The sequence below is a fragment of the Coloeus monedula genome (assembly GCF_965178545.1).
Source record: "Coloeus monedula genome assembly, chromosome: 7".
NCBI lineage: Eukaryota > Metazoa > Chordata > Aves > Passeriformes > Corvidae > Coloeus > Coloeus monedula.
Window position 1 is genome coordinate 22820896 of NC_138787.1, and position 13389 is coordinate 22834284.

Here is a 13389-nt window from a genome sequence, read left to right on the forward strand (position 1 = left end):
CTAAAATCATTATGGTCATTGTGTGAATACTCAGTGTCTTGAATAACTGGGGACAGGGCTGAGGGTAGTAGTTCAGCGGGCCGGGACAGTGTTTGGGGTCCTAGGCTAAATGTGTAAGCAATCCAAAGTGATGAAGTTCACATCCACTTTCAAGTCTAGAGAGAAAATGGTTGATGGTACTCAGAGCTGTGGCTTTGGAGTTGTTTCCTGCCTTGCAGCAGTGTGCTGTGGACACTTAGCAGAAGTATCCGTTTACTTGTTCACCCCTGGTGCAGTGCAGCCCTTTTCAACACCGCATTAGGCAGTTGCTCAGATCATATTTAATGACAGGCCTAAAGTTAAGAACCTGCTTGAGCTCCTGATGCTTGCAAAGGAAGCTGCAGATGTGTGCTAGGTAGGACCTATGCACTGCAGGGGTGAATGGGGCAGGAAAAGAGAGACCACGAGAAGAGAAGAATTATTTTCTTTTGCCTCAGGTATGTTGAAGGAACAGTTGAAGGCCCCTGATCCAAACTGAAGCTTTGGTAGCTGGTTGGGAAGGTTGGTGTACTGCCCTGTTTCTAGTGCCTGTGCAGCAGCTCTGGGACATTGAGGTTTTTTTCACCAGCATCTATGGAAGTGCAGTGCAATCTCTTCTAGTATCTTCAGAAATCCACAGCTGCATATGATTTAATTTTAGTTTGATTATTTTATTAGCGGTGTGAATAGATGAGAGGTTTACTAAAGTCCCAGTGTCCTTTCTCTGAAGCACATTTTTGCTAGGCAACTTGGTGAGTTGGGACACTGTAAATTCTTTGTGGTGGTTTTACCCAGTGTGGTCCTATTTCTGGACCATGTTTCCATGCCTGGAAACAGAAACCCTTGTATTTAAATTGAAAGCAAAGGCTAGTTATTTATCTTTTTTGACAGATATAATCCTGTAAGGGGATGAGAAGTTTCGACCTGATACTGAGGGCACCAGCACTGGGGGGCTCTTTGTATGTACAAACTCATCCAAGCTCCCAGCAGGATCAGGCCCTGCTGGACAGTGAGGATGTGTAGGATGTTGTTTGTTCATTTTTGCATTCAGATTGCAATGTTATTTTTTTGTAACTCTGGCATTTTTTCCCTTTTTGTTTGTTTTTTGTTTGTTTGTTTGTTTTTAATTTTCATTCATATATCTGAATACATTAGTGGCTTTCAGCCATATGGAATTATTATTATATGTGCAACTGATGAAGTATCATGTATTAGATTTTCCGTTTTCAGGCTAAGTGCACAATATTAGAAGGGGAAATATGGTCAAACACTTAGTTTGAAGTAATTCCATAATGAAATTGTTGACTATAATTACTTTAAATGTAATCCAGATAGATCCAACTGTAATAATTATGGAGCAGGGATGTATAGCAAGGCTGTCAGGACAAGGAAAAATAGATACTACTAAAAAAGCCTACACTACCTCTCTATATAATGTATTAAATTTATCTTAAAAGCAATTCTCTGATAAGTACATATGTGTACTTAAGGAACAGAATCCTTTCCTTTTGCCTTTTACAGCCCATACCAGCACACTTTACACAGTTCAAAAATGTCGATAGTTCAGCGGATTCCTAAGTTAGCAAAGATCTTTTTTTTTTTAAATACATTCAGCCTTGCATTGCTTCTGGATTTTCAGAAAGTTATTAACCAAATACACTATCTGCAGGACTGGGGTTTATGTCAGAGTTTAAATTACACTAAAATAAAAAAATGCAACCTCTAAATATGCCCTTATTTACCTGATTTTAGATGTTTACATCAGCATTCGAAGTCCTAACAAAAGAAATGCAGAAAGATGTATCAGCTAAAACAAAAAGGAATTAATAAGATACAAGTTGAAATATGGAGAGGGAGTGGCTACAAACATTAAGCAATTTGGGGCTAAGGGTGGGCAGAGGGAAGGGGAATGTTTGCATAATTAAAAAGTACAACAGCTGCTTCTTCTTCTTTTTTTCTCCCAAATCAGACATTTGACTTTCGTCAAACAATTTGTGAACTATTATCAAATAGTGTCAAACCTAGCGAAAGTTTTCTGCTTTTTCAATTAATATCAAATTGAGGAAATGGCTCTTTGTGCCCCCCAGTCCACACCATTCCAGTAGACTTCATGTAAATTCAGATTTCTTCACTGCTTACTAATGCAAAAAATGTGCTTATGGTTAACTATTAACCTATGCTTCCAAATAACACTAATGATTGCGATGTGCTGGAATAAATGCTCATGTTTCATGGGATGAGAACAGTCCTGTTCTCTTAAGCTTATCTAATCAAAGCCTAATCCTGCCTTTACAGCCTTTGTTAAATGCACTGGTATTTAATATGCATCAATAAATAAACTTTCAATTATTGTTCAGTGAGCATATCCAAAGATAGCAAGACAGTGTGAAACTACTGGTCTATCCAGCAATTATTCTAAATAAAGAATGCTGATGATGTGATTTTTCCCTCCTCTTATAATGAACAATTTAGATTTTCTGACATTCTTTGCAGCCTCATAATAAGGAAAAGAAATTAATCTAGACAAAATTCAAAGAATTTAATTTTTACACAATCTAAATACATCTCCCCACTATGCCTATAAATTTAATTATTTTATTTTAAAAACACGTGTTCCAGTCTAAATAAAAAACACCAACAGATGAAATTTTTTAAGTATTTGTGAAAGGTATTTTGAAAAGCTTACAAAGTAGGTAATGTGTGATATATGTTATTCAGCTCTGACCCAGTGCATTCTATTATCTCTTTAAATTGAATAGGCTTTCTTTTAGAAGCAGTCAAAAACAATGTGTCAAAAGCATATTCATTAACTACAGTACAAGTACAGTCCTATCAGGTTCTCTGTTCCATCCATGTCTATTTTGCCTTCTTTTTCCAAAGTTTCACTGCTGCTTTAGTGCATTCTTTGCAGAGTCTTTCCCATGGCATCTGTTCATCAGTATCTAGTGAAACATCAACCTCCTCAAGTTTTTCTGCATCTCTGTAACAGAAGCTTTCAGTGTTTTGGTAACCTTATAAGCAAAACATTGCAGAACACAGATAGGGTTTGTTTGTTTGTTTTGTTTGACTTTTTTTTTGTAATGAGGCAGTTAACCTGTATGCTGTCATGCAGTTCTATGTTACAGGAACATTAATATTTTTGGCTTTTAAAAAAGCTTGTGGTATTTCTCATGACATTAGAATAACTTCAGATGTTGATTACTTGCAACTGGGTCTTAGCGATTTGCTCTTCAGATTTCCAGCAGAATTTAATAAAGTGTGATTTCTGGAACCTTCTGATAGTATCTCATTAAAATTGCATTTTTTTAAATGCAATTATTTAAATACATGATTCCAATAATTTTTCCCAATTTCATGATATACTTACTCCCTCTAAAAGACAATGGTTGAAACAATTAGAAAAAAATATTGTATTAGTGGTAGATGATAGAAACAAATCTGACAAAACCTCAGTCTCAAAGCTGCGTTTGTCAAAAGCACTTCTCTGAATTAACTTTTCTAGGATAACTGTATAATTATTAACAGATATTTTTATCAAGTTGTCAAATTGTTTGAAAAATGAGAGAGAAAGAGAATGCTCAGGAAGAAAAAAATCCACAAGTAATCAATGGCATGTTCAGGAGGAGTGAGATCTGCAATAGTTGTACTAATAAAATATAAGGCTCAATTAGAGGTACTTTGCCATTTTCAGCCTAAATTGAAATGATTTGGTGATTTGCAAATACGTGAATCCAAAAAAAGAAAAAAATAGAAGAATCCAAATGCAAATGAGTGCAACCACAATAAAATATAATTGCAAATGAATCTGTTGCTTTATTCATTTATTGTGTAATTACTGCAATCCTTCCCACCTTGTTTTCAGTATTTCTTAATCATTAAGTCGGAAGCATGACAGCAGTGCCAGCCCTGGCATGATTCTCTTTGACTAAAACCTTGTAAATTAACACAATTAGCACAGCATCATCCTGCTAATTAACTTCCAGTGTCTGGTGCAGTGGTTTTGCAAACAAGGAAGAGGGAGTCAGAAGGGAATAAACATGCCATTCTGTTACCAAACTGTGTGCTGTGTTAGGTTTAGCTCAGCGAGGCTAAGCTGGCCATGTCAGATGCCAGAGTCAGGCAATGAAGAGCTAAAGGGGTTGGGGAGAGAAACAGGAGGGGGTAGAAGCTGTCAAAATAGACTGCAGTAATTCAGAGGGGAGCTAGTGCCACAGATGCTTCATTTCGACTAGGCCTCCTCCTTATCAAGGAATCTGTGCCAGAGGGCACAAGACTGTTTGCAAAAATCACTTTTGGTAATACGAGAGAGATTAAGGAGGTCTATTTGATACAGCTGTACAAAACCCAGCAATGTGTCTACCGTGCATAGGTACAAGTTGGAGGGGATTTCTTAACGCTTGTAAATTGCTCTTACCTATTGCAGTGGATTGCAAAGAGGAAGGATAATTCACATCACATTATTAAAAGATTAATTGCTTTAGTATGACATATGCACTTTTTTTCTTTTTTTTTTTTTTTTTATGATAGGTTTGGTTTTGGTTTTGTATTGCTTATTCTGGGGTTTTTTTATAGCTAGCTGTGGAAGCCACAGAACTTTTAGGGACTTGGCTTCATTTCTTTTTCCTTTTCTTCATCTTTTTTTTAGCTTTATTTTTTTTCTTTAACCCTCTTTCTTTGTACCCTGGAGGCTGTGAAGCAGAGGGGGGAAGAGAAAGCACGCAAGGAGACCGACAGACAAGTCATGCTTGTTTTTTTTTTCCAGACCCTCAACAACAGAACTGAGAGGCAGAAAGGAGCCAGTTGTAATTCATACCGAGTTGTAGGCTTTGTGTGATGAAAGCGACAGAGCGCTGCCTGGGAGATTGCTTTGCTGCACTCCACGAAGCAGATTTGAAACTGTCGTGGACCACTTTAGATGAGAGTTGGATTATGGAATGACCTGCTATGTCTGTGTCATATTGTTCTGCGCAGGGTGCATTATACTCTGCTAACTAGGTGTTCAGTACCAAATAAGAGAGGTATCCTAGATGTGATCTGTCAGCTGTGTCTCATATTTTTATATTGGTTAAAATATGAAACTGAAACTGTGATGAAAGAGGACAGAGCAGTTGGATGCCTTGTATGTTAACAGTAAATCTCCACTCAGAGTATTTAAAATGTACTGAGTTTTATTTAATTACTTCGAGAGCTGTAGCATTACCTATATTTTTTAAACAAAAAATTGACCCCCTCCTGAATTGGCAAAAAATTTGGCTATGTGGGTATGTGCCTGTAACAAACCAACCATACCGCTTCTTAAAGACATTACATTTTCTTTCCCTAACAACTGGTGGTGTTAAGTACGGTGTTTCAGAGAGCTGAAGAAGTTCACAGGCTGCATGTTTGAGAACTCATTTGAAAACACATGGAAAAAGCTGAGGTCACTGTTAACTGTGTTATTTCCTACTGCCCTAGGCTTGAAGATGCAGTGGACGCCAGAGCATGCCCAGTGGCCAGAACAGCACTTCGATATCACTTCCACCACCCGGTCCCCAGCCCACAAGGTGGAAGCCTACCGGGGGCACCTGCAGCGCACCTACCAGTACGCCTGGGCCAACGACGACATCTCGGCTCTCACCGCCTCCAACCTTCTGAAAAAGTATGCAGAAAAATATTCTGGTATTTTGGAAGGCCCGGCTGAACGACCCATTCTTAGCAATTACTCTGACACTCCCTCGGGGCTGGTGAATGGTCGGAAGAATGAAAGTGAGCCTTGGCAGCCATCCCTGAACTCGGAGAGTGTGTATCCCATGAACTGTGTCCCAGATGTCATCACTGCCAGCAAAGCTGGGGTAAGTGCAGCCCTCCCTCCCGCAGATGTCTCAGCCAGCATCGGGAGCTCTCCTGGGGTGGCCAGTAACCTGGCTGAACCCAGTTACTCCAGCAGCACCTGTGGAAGTCACACCGTTCCCAGTCTTCATTCAGGGCTCCCATCTCAGGAATATGCCACAGGATACAATGGCTCATACTTGCATACCAGTTACAGTGGCCAGCCAGCACCTGCACTTCCATCCCCTCATCCATCCCCCCTGCATAGCTCGGGACTTTTACAGCCCCCTCCACCGCCGCCACCACCAGCCCTCGTCCCTGGCTACAACGGGACCTCCAACCTCTCCAGTTACAGCTACCCTTCCGCCAGTTATCCTCCTCAAACCGCTGTTGGCCCTGGGTACAGCCCTGGGGGTGCCCCGCCACCCTCGGCTTACCTGCCTTCAGGAATCCCTGCTCCAACCCCTCTGCCCCCAACCACTGTCCCCAGCTACTCCTACCAGGGCCACGGTCTGACGCCAATTGCGCCATCTGCCCTGACAAACAGTTCAGCCAGCTCTCTCAAAAGGAAAGCTTTCTACATGGCAGGGCAAGGAGAAATGGACTCCAGTTATGGAAATTACAGCTATGGCCAACAGAGATCTACACAGAGTCCAATGTATCGAATGCCAGACAACAGCATTTCAAATGCAAACAGAGGGAATGGTTTTGACAGAAGTGCTGAAACATCATCCTTAGCATTTAAGCCAACAAAGCAGCTAATGTCCTCTGAACAGCAAAGGAAATTCAGTAGCCAGTCCAGTAGGGCTTTAACACCCCCATCCTATAGTACTGCTAAAAACTCACTGGGTTCGAGATCGAGTGACTCGTTTGGGAAGTATAGCTCCCCAGTAATGAATGAGCATGGTGACGAGCATAGGCAGCTCCTCCCTCACCCAATGCAAGGCCCGGGACTTCGTGCAGCTACCTCATCCAACCACTCTGTGGACGAGCAACTGAAGAATACTGACACACACCTCATTGACCTTGTTACCAATGAGATTATCAACCAAGGACCTCCCGTGGACTGGAGCGACATTGCTGGCCTAGATCTAGTAAAGGCCATCATTAAGGAGGAGGTTTTATGGCCAGTATTGAGGTCAGATGCATTCAATGGACTGACTGCTCTACCTCGGAGCATCCTTTTATTTGGACCTCGGGGAACAGGCAAAACATTAATGGGCAGATGTATAGCTAGTCAGCTGGGGGCCACCTTTTTCAAAATCACTGGCTCTGGCCTTGTCACAAAGTGGTTAGGGGAAGGAGAAAAAATTGTCCATGCCTCCTTCCTCGTGGCAAGGTGTCGCCAACCCTCGGTGATTTTTGTTAGTGACATTGATATGCTCCTTTCCTCTCAAGTGAGTGAAGAACATAGTCCAGTAAGTCGGATGAGAACCGAGTTCCTTATGCAGCTGGACACTGTACTGACTTCTGCTGAGGACCAAATAGTAGTAATTTGCGCCACGAGTAAACCAGAAGAAATTGATGAATCTCTTCGAAGGTACTTCATGAAACGACTTTTAATTCCACTTCCTGACAGCACAGCGAGACACCAGATAATAGTACAACTGCTCTCACAGCACAATTACTGTCTCAATGACAAGGAGGTTGCACTGCTTGTCCAGCGCACAGAAGGCTTTTCTGGACTAGATGTGGCTCACTTATGTCAGGAAGCCGTGGTGGGCCCACTCCATGCCATGCCAGCCACAGACCTTTCAGCCATTATGCCCAGCCAGTTGAGGCCAGTTACATATCAAGACTTTGAAAATGCTTTCTGCAAGATACAGCCTAGCATATCTCAAAAAGAGCTTGATACATATGTTGAATGGAACAAAATGTTTGGTTGCAGTCAGTGATGCTACTTAAAAAAAAATGTAATGAATGTTGGCACACACAGAATCTGCTACATAGGGGTAGAGAACCCTTTTCAGTAGTGTTAAAATTGCAAAGGGTACTGGGAAGACTACAATTTACCTTGCCTCTAAAGAGCCAGGGTATACTTGAAGGAAAAGTGCATCAAACAAGAGCTGCTGATCTGAAAAAGCCACACGTGACAGAAAGCGCATGTTGATGCTCAGTTCTGTTCAAGCTAGACAATACTCACCAAGGAGCAAGGTGCAAGTGGGTTGATTTCAGAAGGACATGAACCCTGTGTGTTGATTCCATTCTGCTGTTCTTGAGATTTAGTTGCTGTCAAGTGCCTGAAGTGGTGCTTTATTTTTTGTTTGCCTCACAATTACATTGGTGGCATGTGCTAATATAAAGAGCTTTAACTTCAAACATTATTGGACTAAAGAGATGAACGGTTGTGTTGCGACAGAGAGCCAGATTTTTGCTATTCTAAGAGCAACAGTATTCCTCAATCCTGTCTGTTCTGTGGTGTTAAACTAAGAACAGGTAAAACAGGGTAATGGTAATCTGGACCTTAATTTCTGCAGTTCATTTCTTTTAATGTTCTGTCTGCAAAAACTCAGGAAAGTGATTGTGATTTGTACAGTACCTCAAAGGAATGTGTTGAAAGCACTATGTACTGCTGAGAGTTATAGGCTAGGCTTCAATGTTACTTTATATTAAATATGTATGTTTACCTCAACAATTGGAATATGGCAAGGAAAATTATTTTGAATGTATCCAGGAAAAAACTAAAGCGTGATATGACTGAAGCTTTACAGTTTTTAAAAATAGAAACAAAAGCATTTCCCAGTGTTCAGGAATGGTTCTTTTTCCAATTTGTCACATCAAACCAGAGCAGAATGATTTTTCTTGTTGGTAAACTGTAAGAGTTTTCAGCATATTGCTCCTTGATAATAACGTGATACAGTCTTTAGAAGGTGCATAGATGAATGAAAGAGCCACTTAATCGGTTTATGTTAGCATCTGAAACAGTCAAACGTAAGATTTGGTAGGATTCTGAGAGGCAAATTACCTTAAGCTGTGACGGCTGGCCTTTGTTGCATGGCTCTAGTCGTAGTTTTGAGGCTATTTTGGTGAAGCTGTAGGGAGTGGAATCAGTGTAGGTCGCTGGCAGAGCTATGGGTTGCAGAGCTGTTTATAGCAGTGCAGTGGACTGTGACCAAACAAACAGTACAAATAACAAAGCAAATCTGAACCCTCAAAGTACATTTACTTCCCTTCCCAAACTGTAAAGTTGAGTTTTTGTTGTGTACGTATGGCTTCATTGTCCTTAATGCAATCTTCATTTAGCATCCATTAGAAATCTTTCAGGCTGGAGTGTGCCCACCATTATTTCTACCTCAGTTTTGTTACGTTTCTCTTGGAAAGCAAAGTAAGAAATAGGGCAAAAAACACCACCAACACAAGTCAGATTACATTAGGAATGTGAACCTGCTAAACAAGTTTCAGAGAGCTGCTGTTTTTTCCCCTGAAGTCAAGTTTTTCTCTGTTAGTGCTCTTTACCCCCTCCTTTTTCCTCCCCCAAATATACATATTCTGGTGTCTTCCTTCTGGAAAGACTAGCTGGCATGTGTGGCATTTTGCTCAGTTCTCCCCCACCCCAGCTCCCCCTTCTTTTTATCCTTTAATGCTTTCCGTGCAACTCTTTTGGTGACAGCTGACTGATGTTGGGTAATGTCTCTGAGCAAGAGCAGTGTGTGTTGCAGCTGCCCAAAGCCTCTGCCATCACATGAACAAAACAGCCTTGCTTTTTTGAATGTATTTTTTGTTTACTTTAAGGAAACAGTAACAAAACTGTTGCAAAGCACTGGCATTTAATGTTTCTCTTAAGTAATGTACGTCCAGAACATTAAATAAATGCACTGAAAAGCCCCAAGAAGAGAGATACCAATCTGTTACTAGGTCATGTTTGTCTTCTCAAAAATTGTACAGACCTTGTCCGTTTTGTTAAATCAATGGAGACATTTAGCATTCAGAAAGCTAATGAGGGATTTTGTGATATTGCTGGAAATTTATGACTCTTGATTATTACTTTTCTTTATTTTTCTTTTAAGATATATATATATATATTTAGATAGAACATGCTAAAAACAGAGCAAATAAACCAAAATCTAATTTAAGATGGATTCCTGGCAAACATTTTGTCTATCTAAAACTTTATGTTTTAAGCATAAAAGTACCATTTTAAAAACAGTGCCTTTCATTAAGGATATAGAAAGTAAGACTTAAGTACATCACCTGCTTTTCTTGTTTTTTCTTTTTCTTTTCAACAGCAATTACAGTCTATGATCCTTGTTATGACCCAGTCTTTCTGCTTCCCCAAACCTCCTCCACAGGCTGCTTCTTCACCCCGGTCATTCCACCATCCTTGTATTTGGGAGATGCTGATGTCCCCATTAGCTGTAGGTTCACACTGATCACACTGGCAAGTACACTGTTGCAGATCGCTGACCCAATTTCTGTCTTAGACACTGCCTTTCATATCTGCCATTGAGCTGTGCTCATTTAAAAGGCTCAGACAAGTTTTGATAAACTGTTTCTCCCAACTATATTCCTAACAGATTTTTTTCAGCTTGTAAAATGAAAACTACGCACTGAGTGTTTTTTCCCCCCTCTTTTTATCCTGTAGCAAAACCAAAAGCAAACAGAATTATAGACAGTCCCTTTCGCTTCCAGCTTTAAGTCATTCTCTCTAAAAAGTCACTCTGGGAAATGGATTTTTCAAATGTTAACCAAAGTGAGAAGCAGGCAGAAACTGAAGTGGTGTGAAAATGCAGGTTCCACACACACATGCTCACGTTCTCCAGGTCTCAATTCAGTTTTGGGCGGCAGAAGTGGAAAACTTCATCCTCTCATGGCTGCTGTAAGGAGAGGAAAACAGAGCCAGATTGTTACCCAAATCCTTCCTTACCAGCAGCTGTCCTTGGTATAGCTTTGGGAGGGTGCCTGTTGAATTTGGTGAGAGCTTGGCCAGGAACTGCTAACAGGAGGCACCTCAGCCCTTCTCCAAGTTGGTTTCTGACCACTCCTTTGACAGAATTCAGGGCTGAGCCGGCTAAACCCCCTGCCATGTCCTGTCCTTATTCTTTCCTTCCTTCTCTCACATTCAGTCCCTGTTTTGTCCCTAGTGAGCAGGTTTTGGCATGCTGCTGGTCCTTCACCCCTCTCAGCAGCCTTCTAGTCACTGAAGCACTATCCTGAACTTGAGCGGGTCCCAAAGGGTAGGATTGTTTTTGAGAAGAGAGAAAAAATACGTTTTAATGGTGTTTTCAGGACGAAATATTTGCTGGTCTTAGACGTTTCCATGGTGGAAAGCTGTTTGTTGTCTTTTACAATTGGGCAAAGCTGGGGGCTGCTGCCACAGAAATGCCCAGGTGTTTGGCTGGGGCTTCCTGCCACTGGCACAACCCTGAATTTTAAGGAACCTGAAATTGTTAAAGAGCATCTGCTGTGTCAGCCTATCACTGCAGATGCTTTATGTCATATTTTTATGTGTGGGTTCCATTCTGCATCAGCTCCTTTTCTTCCTTGTACCTTCAGTAACAGCTATAGCAACAAAAGTAAAATAAATTGGAGGAATATTCCTGCAAGCTGAAGGATCAATATCAATTCAAGGAGGAGTTCATAATGACCTTATGTGAGACAGAAATGGAAATACTCTATACTTCTGGCATGTTTCTCTTCAAAATATTTAGAACATTAGTGACAATATATAAAAGTTTGCTGACTGAGCTGATCAATGGAATGTGAAGGCAGTTTACTTTAAGGCTATTTACTTTCACATGGATTATTTATCTGTTAGTCAGTCTGTATTCTACTCAAATGCAGAGAGATGGGCAAAATGTTTTCTTGAGCATTACAAACCTACCAAGGGGAAAATCAACCATCTGACTAAAATACATGGGCCATACACCATCTGGGTGTCTTTACCAGCTGTTTGGAGGCTGTGCTCTGTAAAATGGTACAAGGTCATATTTAGGTGGGTTTTCATAGGATGTTTCTTTAGGGGATCGTCTAGTTAAAGAGTTGCAAATTAATTCCTGCATCAAGATGTTAATACGTTGAAAGCAAATTTGGGGATATGACCAGGGTTTTCACTGTCTGCAAATACAAATGACTTCAGGTAAAGGGCTGTTCTTACAATCCCCCTGCATTTTTCTCTCAAGCACTCCATCACAAGGGAGAGTGTATTTCTCAGATCTGAAGGATACACTTTGTCACAAAACAAGGCCACCAAAAGTTGTAGGGCCTCCTACGCTTTCACTTACACCAGTTTGAAGGTGGTATAACCCTTTTGACTTCAAGGAATTACTCCTGATTTCTGCCCTTGTTAGAAAAGTCATCCCTCCAATGTATAATAACCTATATCTGTTGGTTTTCATCATCAGCTCTGAAAGCTAACCTTGTCCTCACAGCACTAACTCCTTTCCATCTTGTATGTGTGCATGTGTGTATATAATATTTATATGTGCATACACACCATGTCCAAAAAATAGCTTTGTCTCTTTACTTAAAAAAAAAAAAAAGAAAAAAGAAAAAAAAAAGGAAAAGTCATTTAATTGTCTGCAGATTTATATGAAGCACATTAGTAAACATGGAGATATTAGTATTTCAGAATTCAAAAAAAGCCCAGCTGTGCTGGTGACTAACCAATACATGAACTGAAGCTCACACTCTGCAAGGACCTTTGGTTGACATTCGATTTTGAACCTGCCAGATGCATTTTTGTGAACCAGGGATACTGCATCTTTAATGAACAAGTCTCTACTCTTTCCCCTGTTTTTAAATACAACACAAGCAGTGTAGCACTAGGCACTGCAATTGTCAAAGACAATTAGACTGAAAGCAGGAAAATTTCACCTCCCTGTCTCAGTGATATGTAGAATGTCGGCAGTATGGGTCAGCCTTGCCACAGAGTTGTGTGAGAATATATGAATCAGTCCTATAGAATGTTAAATATTTATAAAATGGTTCTGTACTACACCAAGGTTGGGAGCACATTCATTCCTTCTTGTTGTTTTATAATAGAAAAAGAAGCAAAAGTTTATTTCCAAACCTAAACTTTGTGTGGTTCATTTTTCTTTTTTTTTTCTTTTTGTTTTGTTTTTGTTCTTGTGGTTTATATGCGGTTGCTAGAGGCTTTTCATTTCCTTTTTAAAAATATTTTTCATCAGATGTGCGTTCAGACATTTGTTCTTTAAAACCATTTCTACCTCATTGCTACATATTGTACATGTAGTATTTATTTGTTGTCTTTTTTTGAATGTCATGCATTTCGTAAGAAAAAGACTTGTCCTTGAACTTGAACAGTCTACCTCAGAAAGACTGTCTTTACACTGAACAGTATTAACAACCTAAATGATAAGACGCATTAGCGAAGTGTGGCAGGGTAGATAATGCACGAGTACTTGGGATACTGATGGACTTTCAATTGTACTCATAACACAAGACTGCTTAAAGGAACTTAAAGGAAATTATGCACTGTGTAGGTCTTCATCAAGGTCCCATTTTGGCATGCTATATAAAAAAAAATGCAGCTTTATTCTGATGTACCCTTCTTGAGAAAATTGGTTGTAGTTTTCAAGCATTCTTTTGCCTTGGCAATCTGGC

General features: G+C 40.2%; 1 protein-coding gene across 2 annotated transcripts in view; it reads left to right on the forward strand.

Annotated features, from left to right (window-relative positions):
- FIGN (fidgetin, microtubule severing factor) overlaps window positions 1-7721 on the forward strand; it is a gene marked incomplete at both ends in the record, with an annotated part of 85235 nt that extends 77514 nt beyond the window's left edge. The window contains 2 exons of one of the 2 annotated variants that reach the window (XM_082285583.1): window positions 4934-5036; window positions 5473-7721. In XM_082285583.1, the coding sequence (XP_082141709.1) occupies window positions 4934-5036; window positions 5473-7721 (2352 nt within the window). Of the gene's footprint in view, window positions 1-4933; window positions 5037-5472 lie in introns of those variants that run through there. The other variant, XM_082285584.1, reaches the window with a different exon arrangement.
- Window positions 7722-13389: the final 5668 nt, after the last annotated feature.